General features: G+C 41.2%; 1 protein-coding gene across 1 annotated transcript in view; it reads right to left on the bottom strand.

Annotated features, from left to right (window-relative positions):
* SATB2 (SATB homeobox 2) overlaps positions 1-21,145 on the bottom strand; it is a gene marked incomplete in the record, with an annotated part of 129,174 nt that overhangs the window by 33,563 nt on the left and 74,466 nt on the right. Inside the window, 1 exon segment of the mRNA XM_078769492.1 lies at positions 9,425-9,568. Coding sequence (XP_078625618.1) covers positions 9,425-9,568 — 144 coding nt within the window.

Genomic DNA, 21,145 nt, shown 5'->3' with positions numbered 1-21,145 from the left:
TCCATCTCTACCCTGTCAAGGATGACCTGCACCATTTCCTGGTCTATTAAAATCTGAAGGGCACCAAAATCCCTCTTTTGTTCTATAAATCAGCCCTCCTAGGCCACCATGACAACCCCTCTGCATTATGGCATCAATTACTCTTTCCCTGGCGATACACTGTCAAACTCATAAGATGCCAACGCCACCATCAATCGCTGTGCTCTAGCATCCAGCTTGGGATATATCAAGATTATCAGCAGATTGTTGTCTTCTCACTGCTTGTCTGTGATTGCCCATTTTAGGGCAAGGAACTACGGTTTATGTTCTGGAAAACAGGTATGTGATAGTAGTTCACTGGTAGCATATGTAATCACTCACTCTTTCTCATCCTTAAGTTGCAACCAAACCACCCCCAAACCTTCTCGAGATGCATCCGTTTACAAGAGAAAGGGGTTGCTGAAAACTACATGTCAGCACCGGCGCTCTGCTAAAGAAGGTTCTTAGGTCGTTAGAAGCTTTCAGGAAGGTGGCATCCTTTTGAAATGGCATTGCCCGTCTTGACTTATGCTGACGTTTGACTTTCTTGCAGAGATTACTTGATGTGAACTTGTACAGTGGCGCTGCAATAGAAGAGAAGCCTTTATCAAATCTCAAATAGTAGCCAGCAAACCCGAATAATTTTGGATCCTTTCTGTCCATTGGGACTGGCCAGTCATTCACAGCCTCTAACTTCTCTGAGCCACAGGTCAAACTCTGCAAGGTAACCACATGCCCCAAATAATGTAATTTGGGAAATAAGTGGCACTTCAATATCTCCAGCTGCAGCAAGAATGTGTCACCGATGATCACAGACTTGTGGGAGTTTTTCCACATACTCTTGAAAGGGTGAAGAAAACACTAGAGAGACAAGACCTCATCAATCACCGATATATAGCAAGGGTTTGCCCGCACAAAGGTATCCGATTAAATTCAGAGGCCCATCGACGTACTGAACACACTCTTGCTTTTGTTCAATTCTTAGACCTGAATATGATGATACACTGACTTCAGGTCTAACAAAGAACTATTTTGTCTCAGTGACCCAAGCACCTCATTCATCCATGGCAATGGGTATTCATCTCGCACGGTTCATCGATTCAGTCGGCAGTACTCACAGTTCATTAGTATCATCTTTTTCCTGAACCACCACCAGGGGCCTACATCAGGGCTCAAGACAAGCAATCCCAGCTTTTTCAGTTTTCAGAATCTGCCTGCGAACTTCCTGGAAATAATCTAGTGGAATGTGCTGATTATGGCAGTCAGAAAGGATCATCATGAATCAAAGGGATCTGGTGCTTTATCATAAAGGTCTTCCCAAAGTGAAAAGCATATCCTGCAATCAGCATATTCACCTTGTACTTGAAAGCCAGGTTTTTTTTCCCCCCCTATTTCCTGCACATGAATCTTCTATTGACATTCTGGAATTCTCACTCCCTCACCAAAATCTGAGCACTCCAGGTTGCTATCCTCAATTGGCTTAATAAGTTTTTGCAAGTACCCTACTTGCTCATGCTGTAGCACTATCATCTAATAAAATACAACATACTGCAGTGTTTCTTCACTCTAGCTAACTTGGACTCATAAGCCTCCGCAAACAAATCGGTTTAGCCTACATGCAACACATTTGTTCCAATTACCATTGGCACATTTTGCTTGTGTGTCGTTGGTGGCACAACAAAGCGTGGCAGTTCCTTGTACCTCCAGATCGACAGAATGCACTCAATGCATTACCATTTGTCTATCGGCTCGCTCTCTCTCTCATTCGGATCTTCAACATTTTCTCGTGACCCAACGCTTAATTATGTGTCTGTCCTCAAAATGCTCCAAAATTGTCGTTACGACAGAGCGAGTATGTATTAATGGCTGTCAAGGAATAAATGGTAACACACAAGATCACCTTAACATATACCATCACTTCCTTACAGGACCCACAACCGTTGAGCCCATATTAGTCTGAATGAATGAATGAATGAATGAATGAATATGAATGATCGTTTTAAGGCCATTTTCCCCGCTAGAGCGGGGGTTAGCCTTGCGGGCCCCATGACAATCATGGTTCCCTGTTTGAGGCAATGTTTTTTTATGGCCGGATGCCCTTCCTGACGCCAACCCTTGGTCACGCTCTTACGATGCGCAGGGATACGGTGTACCTATTCTAAATCGGGGTACACACCGTGATCATTCATCCCAGCAAGCTGGTACTCAATTTGCCGACCTCGGAAGGATGACAGGCTGAGTCAACCCCCCTGGTGTTAATTCAGCGATCGACCGGGATTCAAACCCAGGATCCAAGGATCCCAAGCCGGCACCCTAACCACTAAGCCAACACCAGGCTCCATATTAGTCTATTGTTTTATTTTCACTACACACCTGAATATTGATATTTCAATAGACCTTTAATGTTTTTTTTGGTGTTATTCCTGTGGCCCATGTTTATTCACATGTACATGGTCTTTCCTATGCTCATCCAAAATCTCTACAAAAGCTCGCTCCACTATCTTCTGAATGCTTTATATTTTCAACCAGATCTCATGCATCCACTCGTGAAAATTACATCAAAAGATCCCTTCTTTGACTCTCAGCTAATAAACGCTAATAAATAAACTAAACTAGCTAATAAATAAACTAGCTAAAAAAATTAATATAAATAAACAAATATAAAATAAACTAAAAAATAAATAAAAATAAATAACTAAACTAAACTAAATAAATAAATAACTAAAAAATTTAATAAACCAGTGAGAGCACGACCCACATCAAATACACAATCTTCTGCAATACCCAAACATATTATAACATGACACCTTATAACAGAAGAGAGTTCATGACAGAAGCATATGACATCCATGGCACCGTCCATTCACCCGATGTCAAAGGGCTTTCATGCATGAACACTCACGTTGCTAGAGATAATGCCTTAGCCATGCACAGGTGCACTGATAAACAAGACGGTACGCAAAAAACGACAATCACATCTGTATATCGAATGAAACAAAGCCCGCCAATCTCTTCAATCCCTCACTGCAGGCAGGTTGGTGGTCTTTCTATCTTCTACCAACTCCTCTCTGGCCTTGCACCACCTGCTGTCTGTGCTCTATTCCCCAAGTATTCCTGCAGGAAGAACAAGATCTGCCAGCAACCCTCTTCTGGTGAAACCGCCAAAATCAAGACTCTCTGCTCACATTCACTCTTTCATTCCTCTTATTTCTTCCCACTTCTGGAACAAACTCCCACACATTCCTCCCTCCAGGTCTTCAAAACAACTGTGCACCACCATCTCATATCTGCCCCCATCCACAACCTTGATCTTTTCTACCCCCGTTAATACACCTCCTTCAAATTCCGTTTTCTCTCTGAAAGTCCTTGTAGTGTCCATCTTGTTTATCCCGTGTGCACAGCCCTAGCCCTCTCCCTTCCACAGATCTCCTGACATACAGTCACGTGAAAAAGTAAGTACACCCCATGCAAAGTTTAGACTTTTTCAACACATTTCAACATACAGCTATTTGATCTTCATTTCAACAATATTGATAGATAAAGGTGATATAATATAACAAATATCATGAAACATTTACATTTTGTAGTCCATTGTATAATTTAAATAAACATAAATGCAAATTTCGCATGTGGAAAAAGTAAGTACACCCTTGGCTCTAATAGGTGGTATTGCCCCCTTTGGCAGAAACAACCTCAAGTAGGCGTTTCTTATAACTGTCTACCAGTCTCTGGCATCGACTGGGAGAAAGTTTTTCCCACTCCTCCATGCAGAATTCATTCAGCTGTGCGATGTTTGAGGGGTTTCTTGCATGCACAGCTCGTTTCAAATCCCCCCACAACATCTCGATGGGATTTAGATCCGGGCTTTGACTTGGCCATTCCAGAACCCTCCATTTCTTTCTTTTCAGCCATTCCTTGGTGGAGTTTCATTGTCATGTTGCAAGGTCGACCTTCGGTTGAGCCTCAACTTCCCGACAGATGGCCTCACATTATCCTCAAGCACCCTCTGGTACAATGAAAAATTCATAGTGGATTCTATGATGGCGAGCTGCCCAGGCCCTAATGCAGCAAAGCTTCCCCAAACCATAATATTTCCACCACCATGCTTTACAGTTGGTATCAGGTTCTTGTGGTCAAATGCTGTCTTTGGTTTTCGCCAAACACGTCTTCTGGTACTGTTGCCCAATAGCTCTACCTTTGACTCATCTGTGCAGAGCACATTGTTCCAGAAGTGCTGGTCTTTGCCTAGGTGTTCATTGGCAAACTTTAGTCTTGCCCTGATGTTCTTTCTGGACAGAAAATGTTTCCTCCTGGCACGCCTCCCATGTAGATCAAATTTGTGCAGCCTCTTTCTCATGGTAGACTCGTGCACTTTGACATCAACAGTGGCAAGAGCTACCTGTAGGTCCCGTGATGACATTCTGGGGTTCTTAGAGACTTCTTTCAGCATCTTGCGGTCTGCTCTCGGGCTGAACTTGCTGGGGTGGCCTGGCCTGAACAAGTTGGCAGTTGTTTGGAATCTTCTCCACTTGTAGATGATCTTCCGGACAGTCGAATGATTGATTTCAAATTGTTTGGAGATCTTTTTAAATCCCTTCCCAGACTCGTAGGCATCTATAACCTTCTTTCTGAAGGCCTCAGAGAGCTCTTTTGATCTGGGCATGGTGACGCCGCACACTTCAACAACAAAGAGCAAACCAAACTAAATGTCTGAGGTTTAAATAAGACAGGTTCCTCCAAGATCCTCTCTGACGATGTTCTAATCATTTGCACCTGAGCTGGTGCACCTGATTCTAATTTTAGGTATTTGAAGTAGTGATAAATGTAGGGAGTGTACTTACTTTTTCCACATGCGAAATTTGCATTTATGTTTATTTCAATTATACAATGGACTACAAAATGTAAATGTTTCATGATATTTGTTATATTATATCACCTTTATCTATCAATATTGTTGAAATGAAGATCAAATAGCTGTATGTTGAAATATGTTGAAAAAGTCAAAACTTTACATGGGGTGTACTTTCTTTTTCACGTGACTGTGAAACAGGAACGCTAGTACCTGTTCTCTACTGTTGTGCTTCCCTCTCTCTCTCCCCGTCTTGTCTCCTGCTACCTTTATTATATGTTCTAATTGTTCTCGCTCTTCCACGAGCCTCGACTAAGTAAACAAAGTGAGAGAAAAGGGAAAAGAGAAAAACAAGAAGAGACATGAAGGGGGAAATGTTCACTGTATTGCCAAACATATTGAGAGATCACATTCATATTTGAGAAGAACCCTCCAAAGCTGCCTGTACATTTTTCAACTCCCACCTCCACATTGCAAAACAACATGTAATCAATAAAGACGTCTTGTCATGTTTTGTACTATGCTTTGGTACCGGATTTGATGCTCCATGAAGATGTGGGCCCTTACGTATATCCGTGTGACAACATACTTTGCTGTATTGCTTTGCCTATAAGGAAATGGGTCAAGGTCGACACATCAAAATCTGCGTTTGCCAGCCCAAAGCCTTGATTCGAGCCTAATTGAACGACTCCGGGATGTTTTGGAATGCTGCCCAAGGGCCAGAATCAACAGCCCACAATCCAACACGAAACTTTTAAATTTTATTACTGTCCCAATACTTTTGGCAACATCCCAAAGATATTGAGGTTAAGGAGAAACAGGGTTGGGGTGGGTGAAAGTACTATTTTGGAATGAAGTTTTTTGGTTAATGCTCCCTAAACAAGAAAAAAGTGCGTTTTTGTGCGTTTCTTTGGATGTGCTTTCAATTGGTGCTCGTTATATTAGTTAAAGTGAAGCAGTTGATAAACTACATTGACATTTTTATGTCCCAGCATAGCACTTTGATTGAATACAGAGAATCATTACAAGCTCAATGAGAATTTGCATTTCAAATTGACAATTTCAACAAAGTAGTAATTTTAACGATTAGCCAGCACTAATGGGATCCCTGCTTTGTAACTCAATGAAACAAGTGCGTGTCATCAAGGTAGTGGAAATGGTAGGTAGGGTTAGCTTCGATTTTATGGTACTTCGTTACTTTATATAATGTGCTGCAATGTAATTGTCTTTCATGCATTATATTGCACGTTTAATTTTCTCCATAAGTCTTGGTTATCTTGAAAGAGAAAAAAACCACCTTTATTTTTTTCTTTTAACCCCCAAAAAGCTGTTTTCTGAGATGGAAACCCAGTGGTGAGGACACTGGAATGGCAGCTGAGCTTTTGGATCGAAGGGTGCTTCACCAAGTGTCATGAACATCCTGATGCAAGGTAAAGATTGCATGGGCCTCTACTTGTATATACAACAAATGCTGTGGTACAAGATTGTCGCAGTTCCTCAAAACTCTATACCACCTTTAGAGGCCATTTTTCCCCGCAGAGCAGGGGTTTGTCTTTTTCGGGCATCGTGGTCCTCTTTTTGAAGCAATGTTTTATGCTCTTCCTGCCGCCAACCCTGTTAGTCGCCTCTTGCGACACGCAGGGAATTACCAGTGAACTGGTACTCAATTTGTCGACCTCGGAAGGATGACAGGCTGAGTCAACCCCCCTGGTGTTAATTCAGCGATAAACCAGGATTTGGACCCAGGATCCTAGGATCCCAAGCCGGCACCCTAACCGCTAAACCAACACCTGGCTTTCCTCAAAACTCTATATACTTGCATTATCTTTAAACGAATGAAACCCCTGGACATAAAAGTTATTTTTTAACAGATGCCCAAAACATAAACCCACCAAACTTCTAATTGCTACTTTTATGTGCACCGAGGCAAATTTAAATATGATATTGCTGCTCAAAGTGCATTTGCATCATATATGGAGAGACAAAGGTCAGACAAAATGGTAACAAATTGTACAGCATCAGATGCAGGGCATTAGTAATTTTTTTTGTTTAATATTACTGTAGGGGTCAAAAGATTCACCGACTGATTCAAACACTCCAAAAGGCACTGCGTGTAAGAGAGCGTGTCGGGTGCTTCGCGTTCAAGCGAGAACAAGAGCCGGGTGCGTGGCAGCGGAGATTGGGGCGAGTGGGTTCCAGATGTTCGCCGGCATTAAACTGACATCGGCCGTTTCCCCCAGAATGGATGTGCGATGCCCGACGTTCCATCATTCCCGCTCCCCCGTCCCAGCCCCGGAGGAGTGAAATTGCGGGTGTAGATGCATGTACTGCAACAGCTTGTGATGTGCCAGGCGGACCCATTGGTGGTGAGGGTTAGCAGTCTTTTTGGGTGTTCAGAATAAATTTGTGATGTATGGCACTCAGAATGAATGAAGGAATGAATAAGCTCCTCGTTACTCAAGCTTTCCTTTGGGAAGCCATGTCATCAACAAATCACAATGAGTTGCGCTAACAAGAATTCTGGGAGAAGTAGAGAAAACTTTTGCATCAAATCAGCAAAACCTGCTTAATGGGCTGTCCGTGTCATCTCGCACAATCCAAGCACGTGCCTCGTAACAAGAAAGTGCCATTTTGAATTCGATATCTTCATTTAATATTACATCTATTGTTTTGTGGTGCTGTCATCATCCACAGTAACCTATGCAAAAGCATCTCTATGAGCTCCTCAATGGAACAATAAATGCAATGTGTGATCCACGTTTTTGGACAACAACTCGGCGGATGCTCAGGAAACAAGCTCATGGCTATACGGAGCAATTAATGGTGGGAAAACGCCAATATTATCCCAACATGTTAATATGCTCATCTCCCTATAGGTATGCTTCTGAATTAGTCAATCCAGAAACCTTCTTAACTCTTAGATGCAGGCGTCAAAAATCCTACATAAACGCAGCCATTGGGCCTCGGAGGCCCAACGGATGTATTTGTGTAATGTTTTATAGATTTTTTATAGATTTTTTTTTCCTTTTTCAATCCAAGTCGATGCTCATGGATGTGTATTTGCTCAGAAAACGTGAATCATTGATCCTATTAGTTGGAAGAATCACATACAAGTAATGAATCTTATTGTTTTGGTTCTTGGTTTTTCCAATTTTTTTCTCGAAAAGGTTGAGGCTCATGGAGGAGTATTTGCTCAAAAAATATGATTCACTAATCCTTTTATTTAGAATATATATGTCCACAACTGTCAAAAATCCTGCACCTATGCAGCCATTGGGCCTCGGAGGCCCCACGAATGTATTCGTTTAAAGTTTTTTTTAATTTTCATATTTTTGTCACTGAATTATTTGTAACCAAGTTATAGGAGCATATAATGAGGCTCATATCAATAAAATAATAATATAACACAAGTCAGGAGACGACAATGGTTCACGAGCGAGCAGTATTCAATGACAAAGGACGGACTATAACCGAAACAGGCCCGGATAGGCCAGGTCTGGAAATGTCAAAAGGAAGGTTACTGACCTTGAAATGAGATAGAAAATAATGTATAATCAGTTATGAGGTTAGTTAGCTACACAATACCGAAAATTCGGTGAAAAATGAAAAGAAAAAAAAAAGAAAAAAAATCGAGCTCGGTGGGGCTAGACACATGACATTGGCCTAACCAAATATCGAAACCCCTGTCAGATTCCACCAAACCCCTCGGAGAAGATGTAGCTTGAAATCGATTACTCCCTAAAAGGACATCTTTTTCGGACGTGGCCCCGCCCACAATGGGCACAATACGCCCACTCTAGGCAGGACACAACTAGATCATGATATCAACCTCCCACCCAAGTTTCATCAAGATCGGATGATATCATCGGGTAGTTTTGCTGCGGACAGACAGACACACAGACACACACACACAGACAGACGCACACACATGACGAATATAGTGGTCACTTGATAACTCTTGGACCAATAGTAGTACAACAACATTTATGTGGGGCCTCAAAGACCCCAGGCCTGCGTTCGTGTCGGATTTTCGGGTTATAAATGAAGAATGAAGATTTTCCCACTAGCCTGAATGAATTTTTTCTTTATGTCACTGAATTTTGTGTAACAACGTGAAAGTGAAAATGAGGCTCATTCCAAAAAAAAATTGTTCAGCATAGTTTTTGCAACAAAAAAAACCTTGTGGGCCTCCGAGGACCAATCACTGCATCCAAGGGTTAAAATGAAATAAAAAAGAAACAAGAAAATTCACAAATCCTACCAAGGACCTTTGATTCCCCACACAAACCTTCAGTGTTGAATGAATACCAGCACATTATAGCAAATACCTTGATTAGTACAGTTGACCCACTGAGAAGTAGTGTCTTTCTGAAAATTGGAGATAAATTTCGATAAAATAAAACAGATAAATTAATTATTAAATGAATAAATAAATAGCACCATTCAAATTTGTTTTGAAATTACATCATCAAAATTTGTCTCAAATACCTCATTTAATGACTCAATTGCATCCAAAACAAAGGATAAGAGGAAAAAAAAGAACAACCAGGAACCAACCTGGCTCTTCATCGCTGCCACTTTTGCAAAAAGGGCCTGTGAGACCTTTGCACGTTTCATCTCCTGCTGTATGTCATCGTAGATTGTCGCCGAGATGTTTTGGCTCACAGTGTCGTCCACACGGGCCTGCTCTCGCAGAGCTCCCTGTGTTGCAGAAGGAGATGGCATGCAATGTCGATGTGTTTAGGCAAGTTTCAGCCCTACAATGTGAACTTTCCAGCTCAGCTCAAACAGAGACCAAGAAATCTTTACCGCAAAAGAAGAAAAAACAAAGATCAAGGGAAGGCGAATGATTTCCAAGCGACAAACTAGGTTGGTTTGAACCACGCAAAATGGGCACAGCGTGACATGGAATTTCACACAAAACTTTTACTTCAACAACACAAAGTGAAACAAAACGAGTACACTCATAATTATAATATTTGTTCACCTGCATAGATGGCAACTCGCTAGTATAAGTTTTAAATCCTAAAATTCCTTACTCATTTCACCTGTTATATTGCTTTATCAGACATTTTCACATTATAGATTTTCATAAATTATAGTATTGTAATGTAAGTTGGTAAATTGGGATGGGGGGTGGGGAGGTAAAAAACAAAACGAAAAAAAACCTGTGGATGTTTTGTCATGGGAATGTTGATCTTTTTTTCTTTTTTACAAAGACAAACATTTTTCGTTTTGCATTTCCAAGGTCTTTCTCTCTCCATGGTGCCCTACAGGTCTCGCTGACAGTGAGAGACAGCAGGTGGTAGGACAAAAGGCAGATCACGACAGCACCCGACTTACAAACGCATTTTCGAATTGGCTGTGATTGAGGGCTTTATTTATCTGTTTACGGGTGCCTAATCGCCCCACGGAGAGCCACACCGCCTTAATAGGTCTTAATTTTAAGATGCAAATGAGAGGCACTTAAATCAGAGGACAATAAACTCGGGCAGAAACGGAGCTGACAAGCTGACTTCGATGTCCTCCCTGAAAAGTTAGGTACGAATCCATTTTTGTGAGTAAAACGAACAATTTTTGGAATCAATAAATTATACGGAAAACACTATCAGCATGAAGGAAAGACCGAACTGAAGCTATAGGAGATGATATAAACCTGAATGTATCCATCTTAACGCTTGTCCCTGCTCTCAAATGTTGTGTTTGTGTCCTTCCCCCTCTCTCCCCATCTTGTCTACTGCTCCCCTTATTTTGTGTTTCATGTGTCGGTTTGACTTTTTGTGTGATTAATGTTGGCTCTTTTACGAGCCTCGATCTTGTATACAAAAAAAAAAAAAAAAAAACGCTTCCAAGACCATTTGTATACGAAGATGGCTGTGACCTCTGCTTTAATTGGTGCTTCAAAACCCCAATGCTTATTATCATAATCAATTGGAATGAAGTGCAGTGTTCCTGGTAACAGATACGTTTTATTTTCTTGGATGTTCCTGTAACGGTATGAAGCTTAGCAGAAAATCAATTATATGTGCGCAAACAAAGGTTGAAGCCAAAATTCAGTCTTCTTCCAAAAAATATTTGGGATTATATTTTGGATGTTGTTTACAAATCTGGAGTGTTTGTTTACAAATCTGTTTACATTTGAATCATCAAATGATTCTATATATTTGAAATACAGAAATTATATGCTCTGGTTTATTATGCAATCGATATGACGAGAGATGTTTGTCTGTCACCATTTTTCTCAGAGATGTCTGCACGGATTTTTGTCAAACTTTCAGAGGTTTATCGGTGCGTGCCAGAGGAGTGTTTTTAGGCCAAATTTTTTTTTAAAAAAGTTGGATTTAAAAAATATTTATTTATTTATTTATTTATTTAATCGCTCTATAGTGCCTAAGCCTTTGTCGCGATGTAAAAGGTAATATCAAATGATAATCCCTGACCCCATTCATCCCTGACCCCATTCATCCCTGACCCCATCCTGAGCCCATTGACCCAAATCCCTGACCCCATTCATTAATGGGTGTAGAGAAGTGTTTTTAGCCCACAAAAATAGAAAAACATAACAAAATTTGATTTCTTCAAAATGCCAACAGCATTAGAACAGTACCAGGCAGCACCAGGTACCCCTGCTAGATCCACGTACAGTATATGGAATTAGATACATTGTATTAATACGCAATTCATGCAAAAGTAAAATATCACCCACAGTGGTATTTGACAATTTATAATGCTCATTTTTCTAAGTTGATTCTGATCCAAAATATATATATTTTAAATATACAAAAGAGAACAATATAATTTGGATAAATAGCATTAAATGCTCTACCAATGAAGCACTTATCATTCGTAACCAGAACTACTCATATATGTCAAACAGATGATATTAGAAAAAGTATTGGGACAGTAAGGAAATATTCAGGGAGTTCAGGAGTTATTCACACCCCTTGACTTTTTCACATTTTGTTGTGTTATAGCCCGAATTAAAAATGGATTAAATTGAGATTTTTGTCACTGTTCCACACATAATACCCTATAATGTCAAAGTGGATTTCTTTTTTTTTAAAGAAATCTTTACAAAATAATTAAAAATGAAAAACTGAAATGTCTCGAGTCAATGAGTATTCAACCCCTTTGCTATGACACTCCAAATTGAGCTCAGTTGCATCCAATTTCCTTTGATCATCTTTGAGGTGTCTCTACAACTTTATTGGAGTCCTCCTGTGCCAAATTCAATTGATTAGACACGATTTAGAAAAACACACATTTGTATATAAGGCCCCACAGTTGACAGTGTGTGCCAGAGCAGAAAATCTACCATAAAGTCCAAATAATTGTCTGTAGAACTCCGAGATATAATTATGAGGAGGCATAGATCTGGGGAAGGGTATAAAACAATTTCTAGGGTGTTGAAAGTTCCCAAGAGCAGAGTGAGCTCCATCATTAGGAAATGGAAATAATATGTAACTATCCAGACTCTTCTTAGAGCTGGTCTTCCGACCAAATTGAGCAAATGGGCAAAAAGCAAAAAGTACCTTGGTCAGGGAGGTGACTAAGAACCCAATGACAACTCTGACAGAGCTACAGAGTTCATTGGCTAAGATGGGAGAACCTGCCGGAAGGACAACAGTCTCTGCAGCACTTCACAAATCGAGGCGTTATGGGAGAGTGGCCAGATGGAAGCCACTCCTGAGAAAAAGGCACATGACAGCATGCCTGGAGTTTGCAAAAAGGAATGTGAAAAACTCAGAGCGTAAGGGAAAAGTTATCTGGTCTAATGAGATGAAAATGGAACTCTTTGGCCTGAATCGAAAGCGCTATGTCTGGTGGAAATTGAGCACAGCTCATCACCCATCTAACAACATCCCTACCGTGAAGCATGGTGGCAGAATTATGCTATGGGGATGCCTTTCAGCAACAGGGTCTGGGAGATTTGTAAGGATCGAGGGAACAATGAATAGAGACAAATACAGGCAAATCCTTGACGAGAACCTGCTTCAGAATGCAAAAGACCTTGGACTGCGGCGAAGATTTATGTTCCAACAAGACAATGACCCCAAGCATACAGTCAAAGCAGCACTGAAGTGGCTTCAGAACAAGAAGTTCAAAGTCTTTGAGTACCCAACCCAAGCCCAGACCTGAATCCCAGTGAGAATCTGTGGAAAGACTTGGAGATTGCTGTTCATCGACACTCCCCATCCAACTTGACAGACCTTGAACAAATCTGCAAGGAAGACTGGGAGAAACTCCCCAAATACAGATATGCAAATCTGATACAGACATACCCAAGAAGACTAAAGCAGTAATCACTGCCAAAGGCACTTCTATGAAGTATTGACTCAGGGGGTTGAATACTTATGTAAATTAGATATTTCTGTATTTCATTTTTAATTATGTTGTAAAAATTCTAAAGTCATAATTCCACTTTGACATTATGGGGTATAATTTGCAGAGCAGTGACAAGAAATCTCGATTTAATCAATTTTTAAATTCAGGCTGTTACACAACAAAATGTGAAAAAGGTCAAGGGGTATGAATACTTTCTGAAGGCACTGTAATTCACAACCGTACATTTCATCACCAATTGGGTGTTTGTTTGCCTTTGGCACCAATCACAATTCATACCTTATCTCTAATCTGTTGCACTGACGTTTGCAAGATATCAGTTGTAATATTGCACCATTCCACATTTGAAGGTGATTGTTATCTGACATGTCAATTAGTTCGGCATGTCTGTCCCATTTTAAGCATTGGCATTAAGTAGTCTCTTATGTCTCACAAGTACATTACATTGTCCTCAGATGAATTGGGAAGGTCCAATGGACAGAATAACACAAACCTCTGGCACCCAATAACTATTTCACATTGAAGGTCAGTCAGCTCTCCAGCACGTAGCCTCTTGATTACAGCTGAGTTTCAATAACTGCTGTGCACCTTCATCAAGCACATGGTGCTTTGCAATGTGGGAAAATATGCACATGCTGGTTTGCATGGTAAATATCAACTTCGGGTGTGTCGATCAATACTTTAGGTAATCAAGAGAATCAAGATCAATACTTTAAGTAACTTTAGGTAACTAGACAAAGTCTTCATCCCAATACAGAGTGTACATGTGATGTACAATACAATGATATACAAGGATATATCGAATTAACTTTTGTGTCATTAGGCCCTTAATGGCTGCACTTTATCAATACCACATTAATTCCATCTATCAGCTTATGGTGATGCCTCAACAGGGACTTGAACCCCCAAACCCTCAGATTACAAGTCTGAAGCTCTATCAATTTAGCTAAAAACCTTTAGAGGCCATTTTCCCCTGCAAAGCGGGGGTTGGCCTTTTTCGGGAACCGTGGTTGTTGTTGTTTTTTTGGTCCTGTTTTTTGAAGCAATGTTTTATGGCCGGATGCCCTTCCTGACGCCAACCCTTTTTGCCGCCTTTAACGACAAACAGGGAATTACCAGTGAACTGGTACTCAATTAGCCGACCTCGGAAGGATGACAGGCTGAGTCAACCCCCCTGGCGTTAATTCAGCGATCGACCGGGATTCGAACCCAGGATCCTAGGATCCTAAGCCGGCACCCTAGCCGCTAGACCAACACCAGGGTCTTATCAATTTAGCTGTCTGAGCTCAATTAGTAGAGTTAATATAGTCATGATTTTTCAATGGCAATGAGTTATCGGTAAATATGAAAAGAAAAGCAAAAGTGCATCAATACTAACAGGTACACGACAGGAAAATTAAAGTAGGAATTCAATGCAGTATAAAACGTAAATTACAAACACGGTATATATTACTTCCAAACCTCAATAGTTAGAAAGTATTTTAAAATCCCACAGAAGCAAATCAATTGTGACGTTTGAGTGCCGTCCTCTGTGGCATTGTTGAACAAATCGCCTGAAGATTCGTTTCTTCCATGTCGCTTGACCTTCAGCTAAATGTTTTCTCAGTTAAATGACAATTTCCTCATCTGACGTGTGTCAAAATATGATCAAAGATGACGTTTTCCTGAAAATATCTTGCACAACGTTTTACTGTTAGGCATATAAAACGTTTTGTGATGTCAAAAAAAAAAAAGTGGAGGAGAATTAGCTCCGGCCCATTCGTTCAACGAACAATGTCACGCCAGGGTGGCTTCTCGAACATCAGAATTTATTTTCCCCACTTACAGGCTAAGCTTTTTATTTAAATCTTCCAAAGTACTGTGTTGAGCTTTGGAGAGAATGAATACTGCCTCTGTAATATGGGTTAGGTTTTGTGCTCATTTCTACTTTTTTTGTCATGTACCCTTCCTTGAAATACGTATTTTATTTATTTGGTGAATTTAAACAAATTTTGTCATCAATTATGTTTCAACCATCTTCAGGCAATCTAATGAAAATAACCCCACACTTTAATGAGGGCAGGGAGGGCGTAGAAATTTTGATAGCCATCTCTTAAATGCATGTTTGGAGCATGACTCATTTGTGTTAGTGTATTGAGTTGAGACAGCATGCAAGTAAATTTCCACTTAAGGCTTGTTAATCAAATAGCAACTCATCCTTGCCTCCCTCTTTTCCTGTTGCACATCTCATTCAATGCTACATCAATACAAAAAGGCATAAACCTGTGTCTTTATGTTGTTATGTTAAAAAAAAAAAAAAAAACACACACACACACACACACACACACACACACACACACACACACACACACACATACACACACACACACTACAGCTGTATTTGGCAGAAACAATCCGAGGTGAAAGTACAGCTGTATCCCTGCCAAGTTGTGCTGCACGAGTGTCCTTTGTAGTACTGTCAGAACTCGACAGGCACGATCCCAACATTTGGGGAGCCTGCATATTCACAGTTGATAAAATGCAACCTGCTTCTAGATATATATATATATATATATATATATATATATATATATATATATATATATATATATATATATATATATATATATATATATATATAAAATAAATAAATAAATATATATATATATATATATATATATATATATATATATACATATACATATATAAATATATATATATACATACATACATAAAAATATATATACATACATACATACATACATATATATATATATATATATATATATATATACATGTATATATATATATATATATATATATATACAACAAACAACAACAGGCATTTTAAAAGGCCATTTTCCCTGCGAGAGCGGGGGTTAGCCTTGCGGTCCCCATGACGATCTTCTCCATTTTGCCATATTTTCTGCATCTCCCCTTGTTAACCCCCTGGCCCGCATTTCTTCTTCGACCATCTTTAGCCAAGTCTTTCTCGGTCTTCCCCGTCCTCTACTTCCTTCCACATTCATTTCCATCACTCTTCTCAACCAGTCACTTTCATCCTTCCTCAACACATGACCAAACCATCTCAACCTGTTCCTCTTCACAGCATCCATCACAGGCTCTATTCCCATCATCCTTCGCAATTCATCATTTGGCTTCCTCTCTCTCAACGATACTCCACACATCCACCGAACCATTCGCATTTCCACCCTTTCCAGCCTTTGTTGCTGCTCTACGTTCATTACCCATGTCTCGCTCCCATAAATCATAACACTTCTCACACATGCAGCATACACCTTTCCCTTCAGCTTCAAAGACACTCCCCTCCACGTCAGCACGCCACTCAGTTCCCGAAACTTCTTCCATGCACATCTCACTCGAGCAACCGTTGCCGAGTCTGATCCACCTTCTCCATTCAGCATGTCTCCTAGGTAACAAAATGTTTTCACACCTTCCAGCTTCACGCCGTCTCCAAGTTCCAACTCAACATTTCCTCCATCTGCAGCTTCCTCTGTGCACACCTTACACTTGAATGTAGCTGCCACACTGGTTAATGACCCTCTCAAACCACGACATTTTTGATGAACCCACTCAGCGCACATTGTACATTGAATTGAGTTCACTCCGACACCCTTCCTGCACATAGCACATGGCCACTTCCCAGTTCTTTCCACCTCACCACATGCTTTACCACTTGCCATCACCTTTGTTTTTCCGATATTCACCTTCAGACCTTTCGTCTCCATACATTCCTTCCACTTGTTCATCTTCTCCTTCGGTCCATCCATACTTTCTGCAATCAACACCAGATCATCTGCATACAACAACTCCCACAGTAAACCCTCCTTTACGTTCCGAGCCAGCACCTCCATCACAGCTACAAATAGTACTGGACTTAGTACCGACCCCTGATGCACTCCCACCTTCACCTCAAACTCACCACTGTTCCAGTCCTTCGTCCTTACAGCTGTGCGCACTCTTTTGTACATTGCCATCACTACTCTGATCAACCATTCCTCCACTCCTAACTTCCTCAATGCCCATGTCACTACTTCACGTGGAACCCTATCGAATGCTTTCTCCAGATCAACAAATCCAAGAAAAAACTTCTTCCTCTTCTCCATGCACTTCTCCTGCAACTGCCTCACAATAAAAAGCGCGTCTGTCGTTCCTTTTCCTGGCATAAATCCAAACTGCATTTCATCAATCTTCACTTTCTTCCTTATCCTCCTCTCCAACACCCTTTCCAATACCTTCATTCCATGCTCCAATAACTTTATCGCTCGATACGAGCCACAGTCCAGAGGGTCACCTTTCCCCTTGTATAGAGGGACGAGGGTACTCAGTTCCCAATCCACTGGAATGCGGCCTTCTTTCACCACCACATTGCAGATCTCTGTCATTCTCTTCACACCCCAATTTCCCGCTGCCTTCAACAAATCTCCCACAACTCCCGTCGGCCCTCCCGCTTTTCTACTCTTCATTGCTTTAATCGCTTCCTCAACTTCCTTCTCGGTTATCTTCTCTGCCGGTCCTAAAACTGGGTTACTCTCTATGTTGCCATCCCATTCATTCTCTGCATTCAACAGTATTTCCATATATCTCTTCCAACTTCCTTTAATTCCATCTGGGTCCACAACGATTTGTCCCACTTCATCCTTCAAGCAACTCACCCCCATCATATATATATATATATATATATATATATATATATATATATATATATTATATATATATATATATATATATACATATATATATATATATGGGCAATTCCACGGTTACTCACGTTACAATACATTACATGAATGCATCTATATATGTATATGTAATGTAAGTAACCGTGGAATTGCCCATATATATATATATATATATATATATATATATATATATATATATATATATATATATATATATATATATATATATATATATATATATATATATATATACAGACTTGGCATTTAATATGGAATATTTTTTTTTGCTTGATTTGGGTTTACTTTCTTAACTCAGTATATCAATCTGGTGAGTTTCTCATACACTTTGGTGATTTATTTGTTAAAAGAACCATGTCACTGATTGTCTGTCGCAGCAAGAAGTCAACAACAGGATTATATCACAGGTGGCGTGGCAAAATGTACGGACAGGTGCATTTGACGATTGGCTTCACAGTCGGGTATACAAGGGTTGTTGCGTTCTGTATTAGTGGAAAACAACTGCTGCACGTCTCCAAAAGTTATTGCCGCATCCTCTGGAGATGGTCCGTCAACTCGACAATGCTGTTTGTCATGGAGTGGTGGCTTTACGAAATTACGGCATGAAAGAGCATGCTATTGCTCGGCAGTATGGCATCACTCAAGGTCAGGTGTCAAAGATCCTGAAACGAAATGCTCAGAGGGGTGTCCCGACTCCAACACCGAGGCCAGGACGTCCCCGCAGAACCACAAGGAGGGATGATCGCCAGCTGCACCGGTTAGTCCGCAATGGCCGTACCAAGACAGCTAATCGGCTTAGGGCTGAGTGGCAGCAACTGACAAATGTGCCTGTATCCAGAAGGCTAGTCAACCAACGACTGGTTCAAGCAGGCTATCGTGCCAGGCGTCCCCTGAGAAAGCCACGCCTGACCAGACAGCACCGCCAGCGCCGATTGCAGTGGGCCAGAGAGCACCGTCAATGGCAGCCAGGACACTGGAATCACGTGATCTTCAGTGACGAGTCTAGATTTCTGGTCTATCGTCAAGATGGCCGCGACCGAGTGCGCAGGCAAGTGCATGAAGCCTACTACAAAGATTGTATCGTGCCAAGAGTCCAAGCTGGAGGTGGTGGGGTGACCGTTTGGGCTGCTTTTCATGCAGGGGGCAAAACTGACCTGGTTGTTCTGAATGGAAACCTGAACCAGTTCAAGTACAGGGCCATTCTGGAAGAAACATTGCTTCCATTTGCTCGTGCAGCCTTTCGAGGAAACTTTGTCTTCCAAGATGACAATGCACGGCCTCATCGTGCTCGCATGATCCAACACTTTCTTGCTGACCATGGTGTAGAGCATATGGAGTGGCCTGCCATGTCCCCGGATATGAATCCGATAGAGAACTTTTGGGCAGAATTAACGCGTCAAATCGACCACTTGGACCAGCAGCCGACCTCTGTGCGTGAATTGCAGCAGGCTATTGTCACTGCATGGCAAGCGATTCCTGTCCAAACCTTGGCAAATCTCGTGAACAGCATGCCTCAACGTGTACGTGCTCTCCTGAATGCTCATGGGGGTTACACGAAGTACTGAACTGTAATGTTACTGTCCATAATCCCAGTCGTAATTTAACTTTTGTTTTTGTTAAAAAAATTTTTGGCGAATGTGCAAAATAAAGAGATACTTCTGGAAAACGTACAGAAGTTTAAGACAGTACTGTCCATGAATTGAGTGCGATATCAGTTTACATCACTTTCAAGGATCAATTTATTTGTTTCGAAATGTCAAATGTGTTTTTTGTTTCTTTTAAAGGTCACATTAACAAAATCTAGAAGAATTTCAACATAATTCCAATGAACTTTTGGTTCTAAGACATCTTGAAAAGTAAGTTAACCCCCACAAAAAAAATATTCCATATTAAATGCCAAGTCTGTATATATATATATATATATATCGAGAAGCAGGTTGCATTTTATCAACTGTGAATATGCAGGCTCCCCAAATTTTGTCATACATATACATACATACATATACATATATATATATATATATATATATATATATATTGTTGCGGATATGGGATTTGCATCCATCCATATCCGCTTGTAAATATTCCCCTATTTCCTCAATACTTCCCAACTATCCCCAATCCCCCCATTCCCTAGTCCCATTTTCTGTAAACAACACTCTGTAGACCCGACCTCCCCCTATTTCCCCCATTAAATGTCGTGCCCAGGTTCACCGCATCTCATGTAAGACAACTATAGGACATCTTGCTAGTTATTCTTAGTCTATGTCAGTTAAGGACTCGTTTCCATTAATTCTGACCCTCCGTTGCACCAGAATGTGATTGTATGGCACCGTTAGGAAGTTTAGGACCTCCCAATACCTCCCCGCAGCTCTTCCTCACAGTTCAACAACAACAACAACAACAACAACAACAACGTGCGCAGGAAGTGCGCGTCCTCACTCCGGCTTGGTTGGTAGGGGGTGTTGGGAGGGCACCAGGCCTTCCCAACGAGCCGCCATCAAACATGTGCTCGACGGGGTTACCAAATAGGGGCTCCCTGTCAGCTCCTCGTCAAGGGCGGAGCCCGGTAACCCCCGCACCCAATGGAAGCGGCGGACCGGCCCCAGTGGGGCGGAACCAACCAGCCGAGGGCGTGTCACTCCCCGCTGAGCATGCGCGGTGAGAGGGAGGTGACGTCAGATGCGCGCTGAGCTTGGAGAAAGAAAGACGTCCCCTCCGAGTGCTGTGAGGCCTCTCCGCATCTTCTGGACCGTGCTTTATCCTGTCCCCGAGCCAAGGTGCACCTTGTGCTATCGACCTACCTGTCCCTTCCTGCCATCAATCCCTGTGTAAGTCTGCTTTGTTCCGTTTGTCTGTGGTCTGTCTGGGATAAGATAAGACGGTAATTAAGTGCCCATCTCTTCTGTGTCTTTACCTCACTGCCTTGTAATCTACCCCTTTTCTCCACCACTGTAATTATACCCTCCTCCGGAGGTCTTGAGAACTGTACCCCTTGCGTCGTTTCCTCTTTCCCAGTCGTCGTGTCCTTTCTATCATTGATTTGGCATAGCGCGATTTGGCCAACGTCTGGGTGAATCGGGTGAGTTGGGGAAGAATCGGGGGAACTGTTAGGTCGCGGCAATACCACCGCTCGGTAAATAACATCTAAACCGCGTCCGTAACAATATATATATATATATATATACAATTATATATATACATATACATATATATATATATTCATATATATATA

This window comes from Myxine glutinosa, chromosome 1 (assembly GCF_964187855.1).
Source record: "Myxine glutinosa chromosome 1, kmMyxGlut1.1, whole genome shotgun sequence".
NCBI classification, from domain to species: Eukaryota; Metazoa; Chordata; class Myxini; order Myxiniformes; family Myxinidae; genus Myxine; species Myxine glutinosa.
This window is presented reverse-complemented; position numbering and strand designations above follow the sequence as displayed.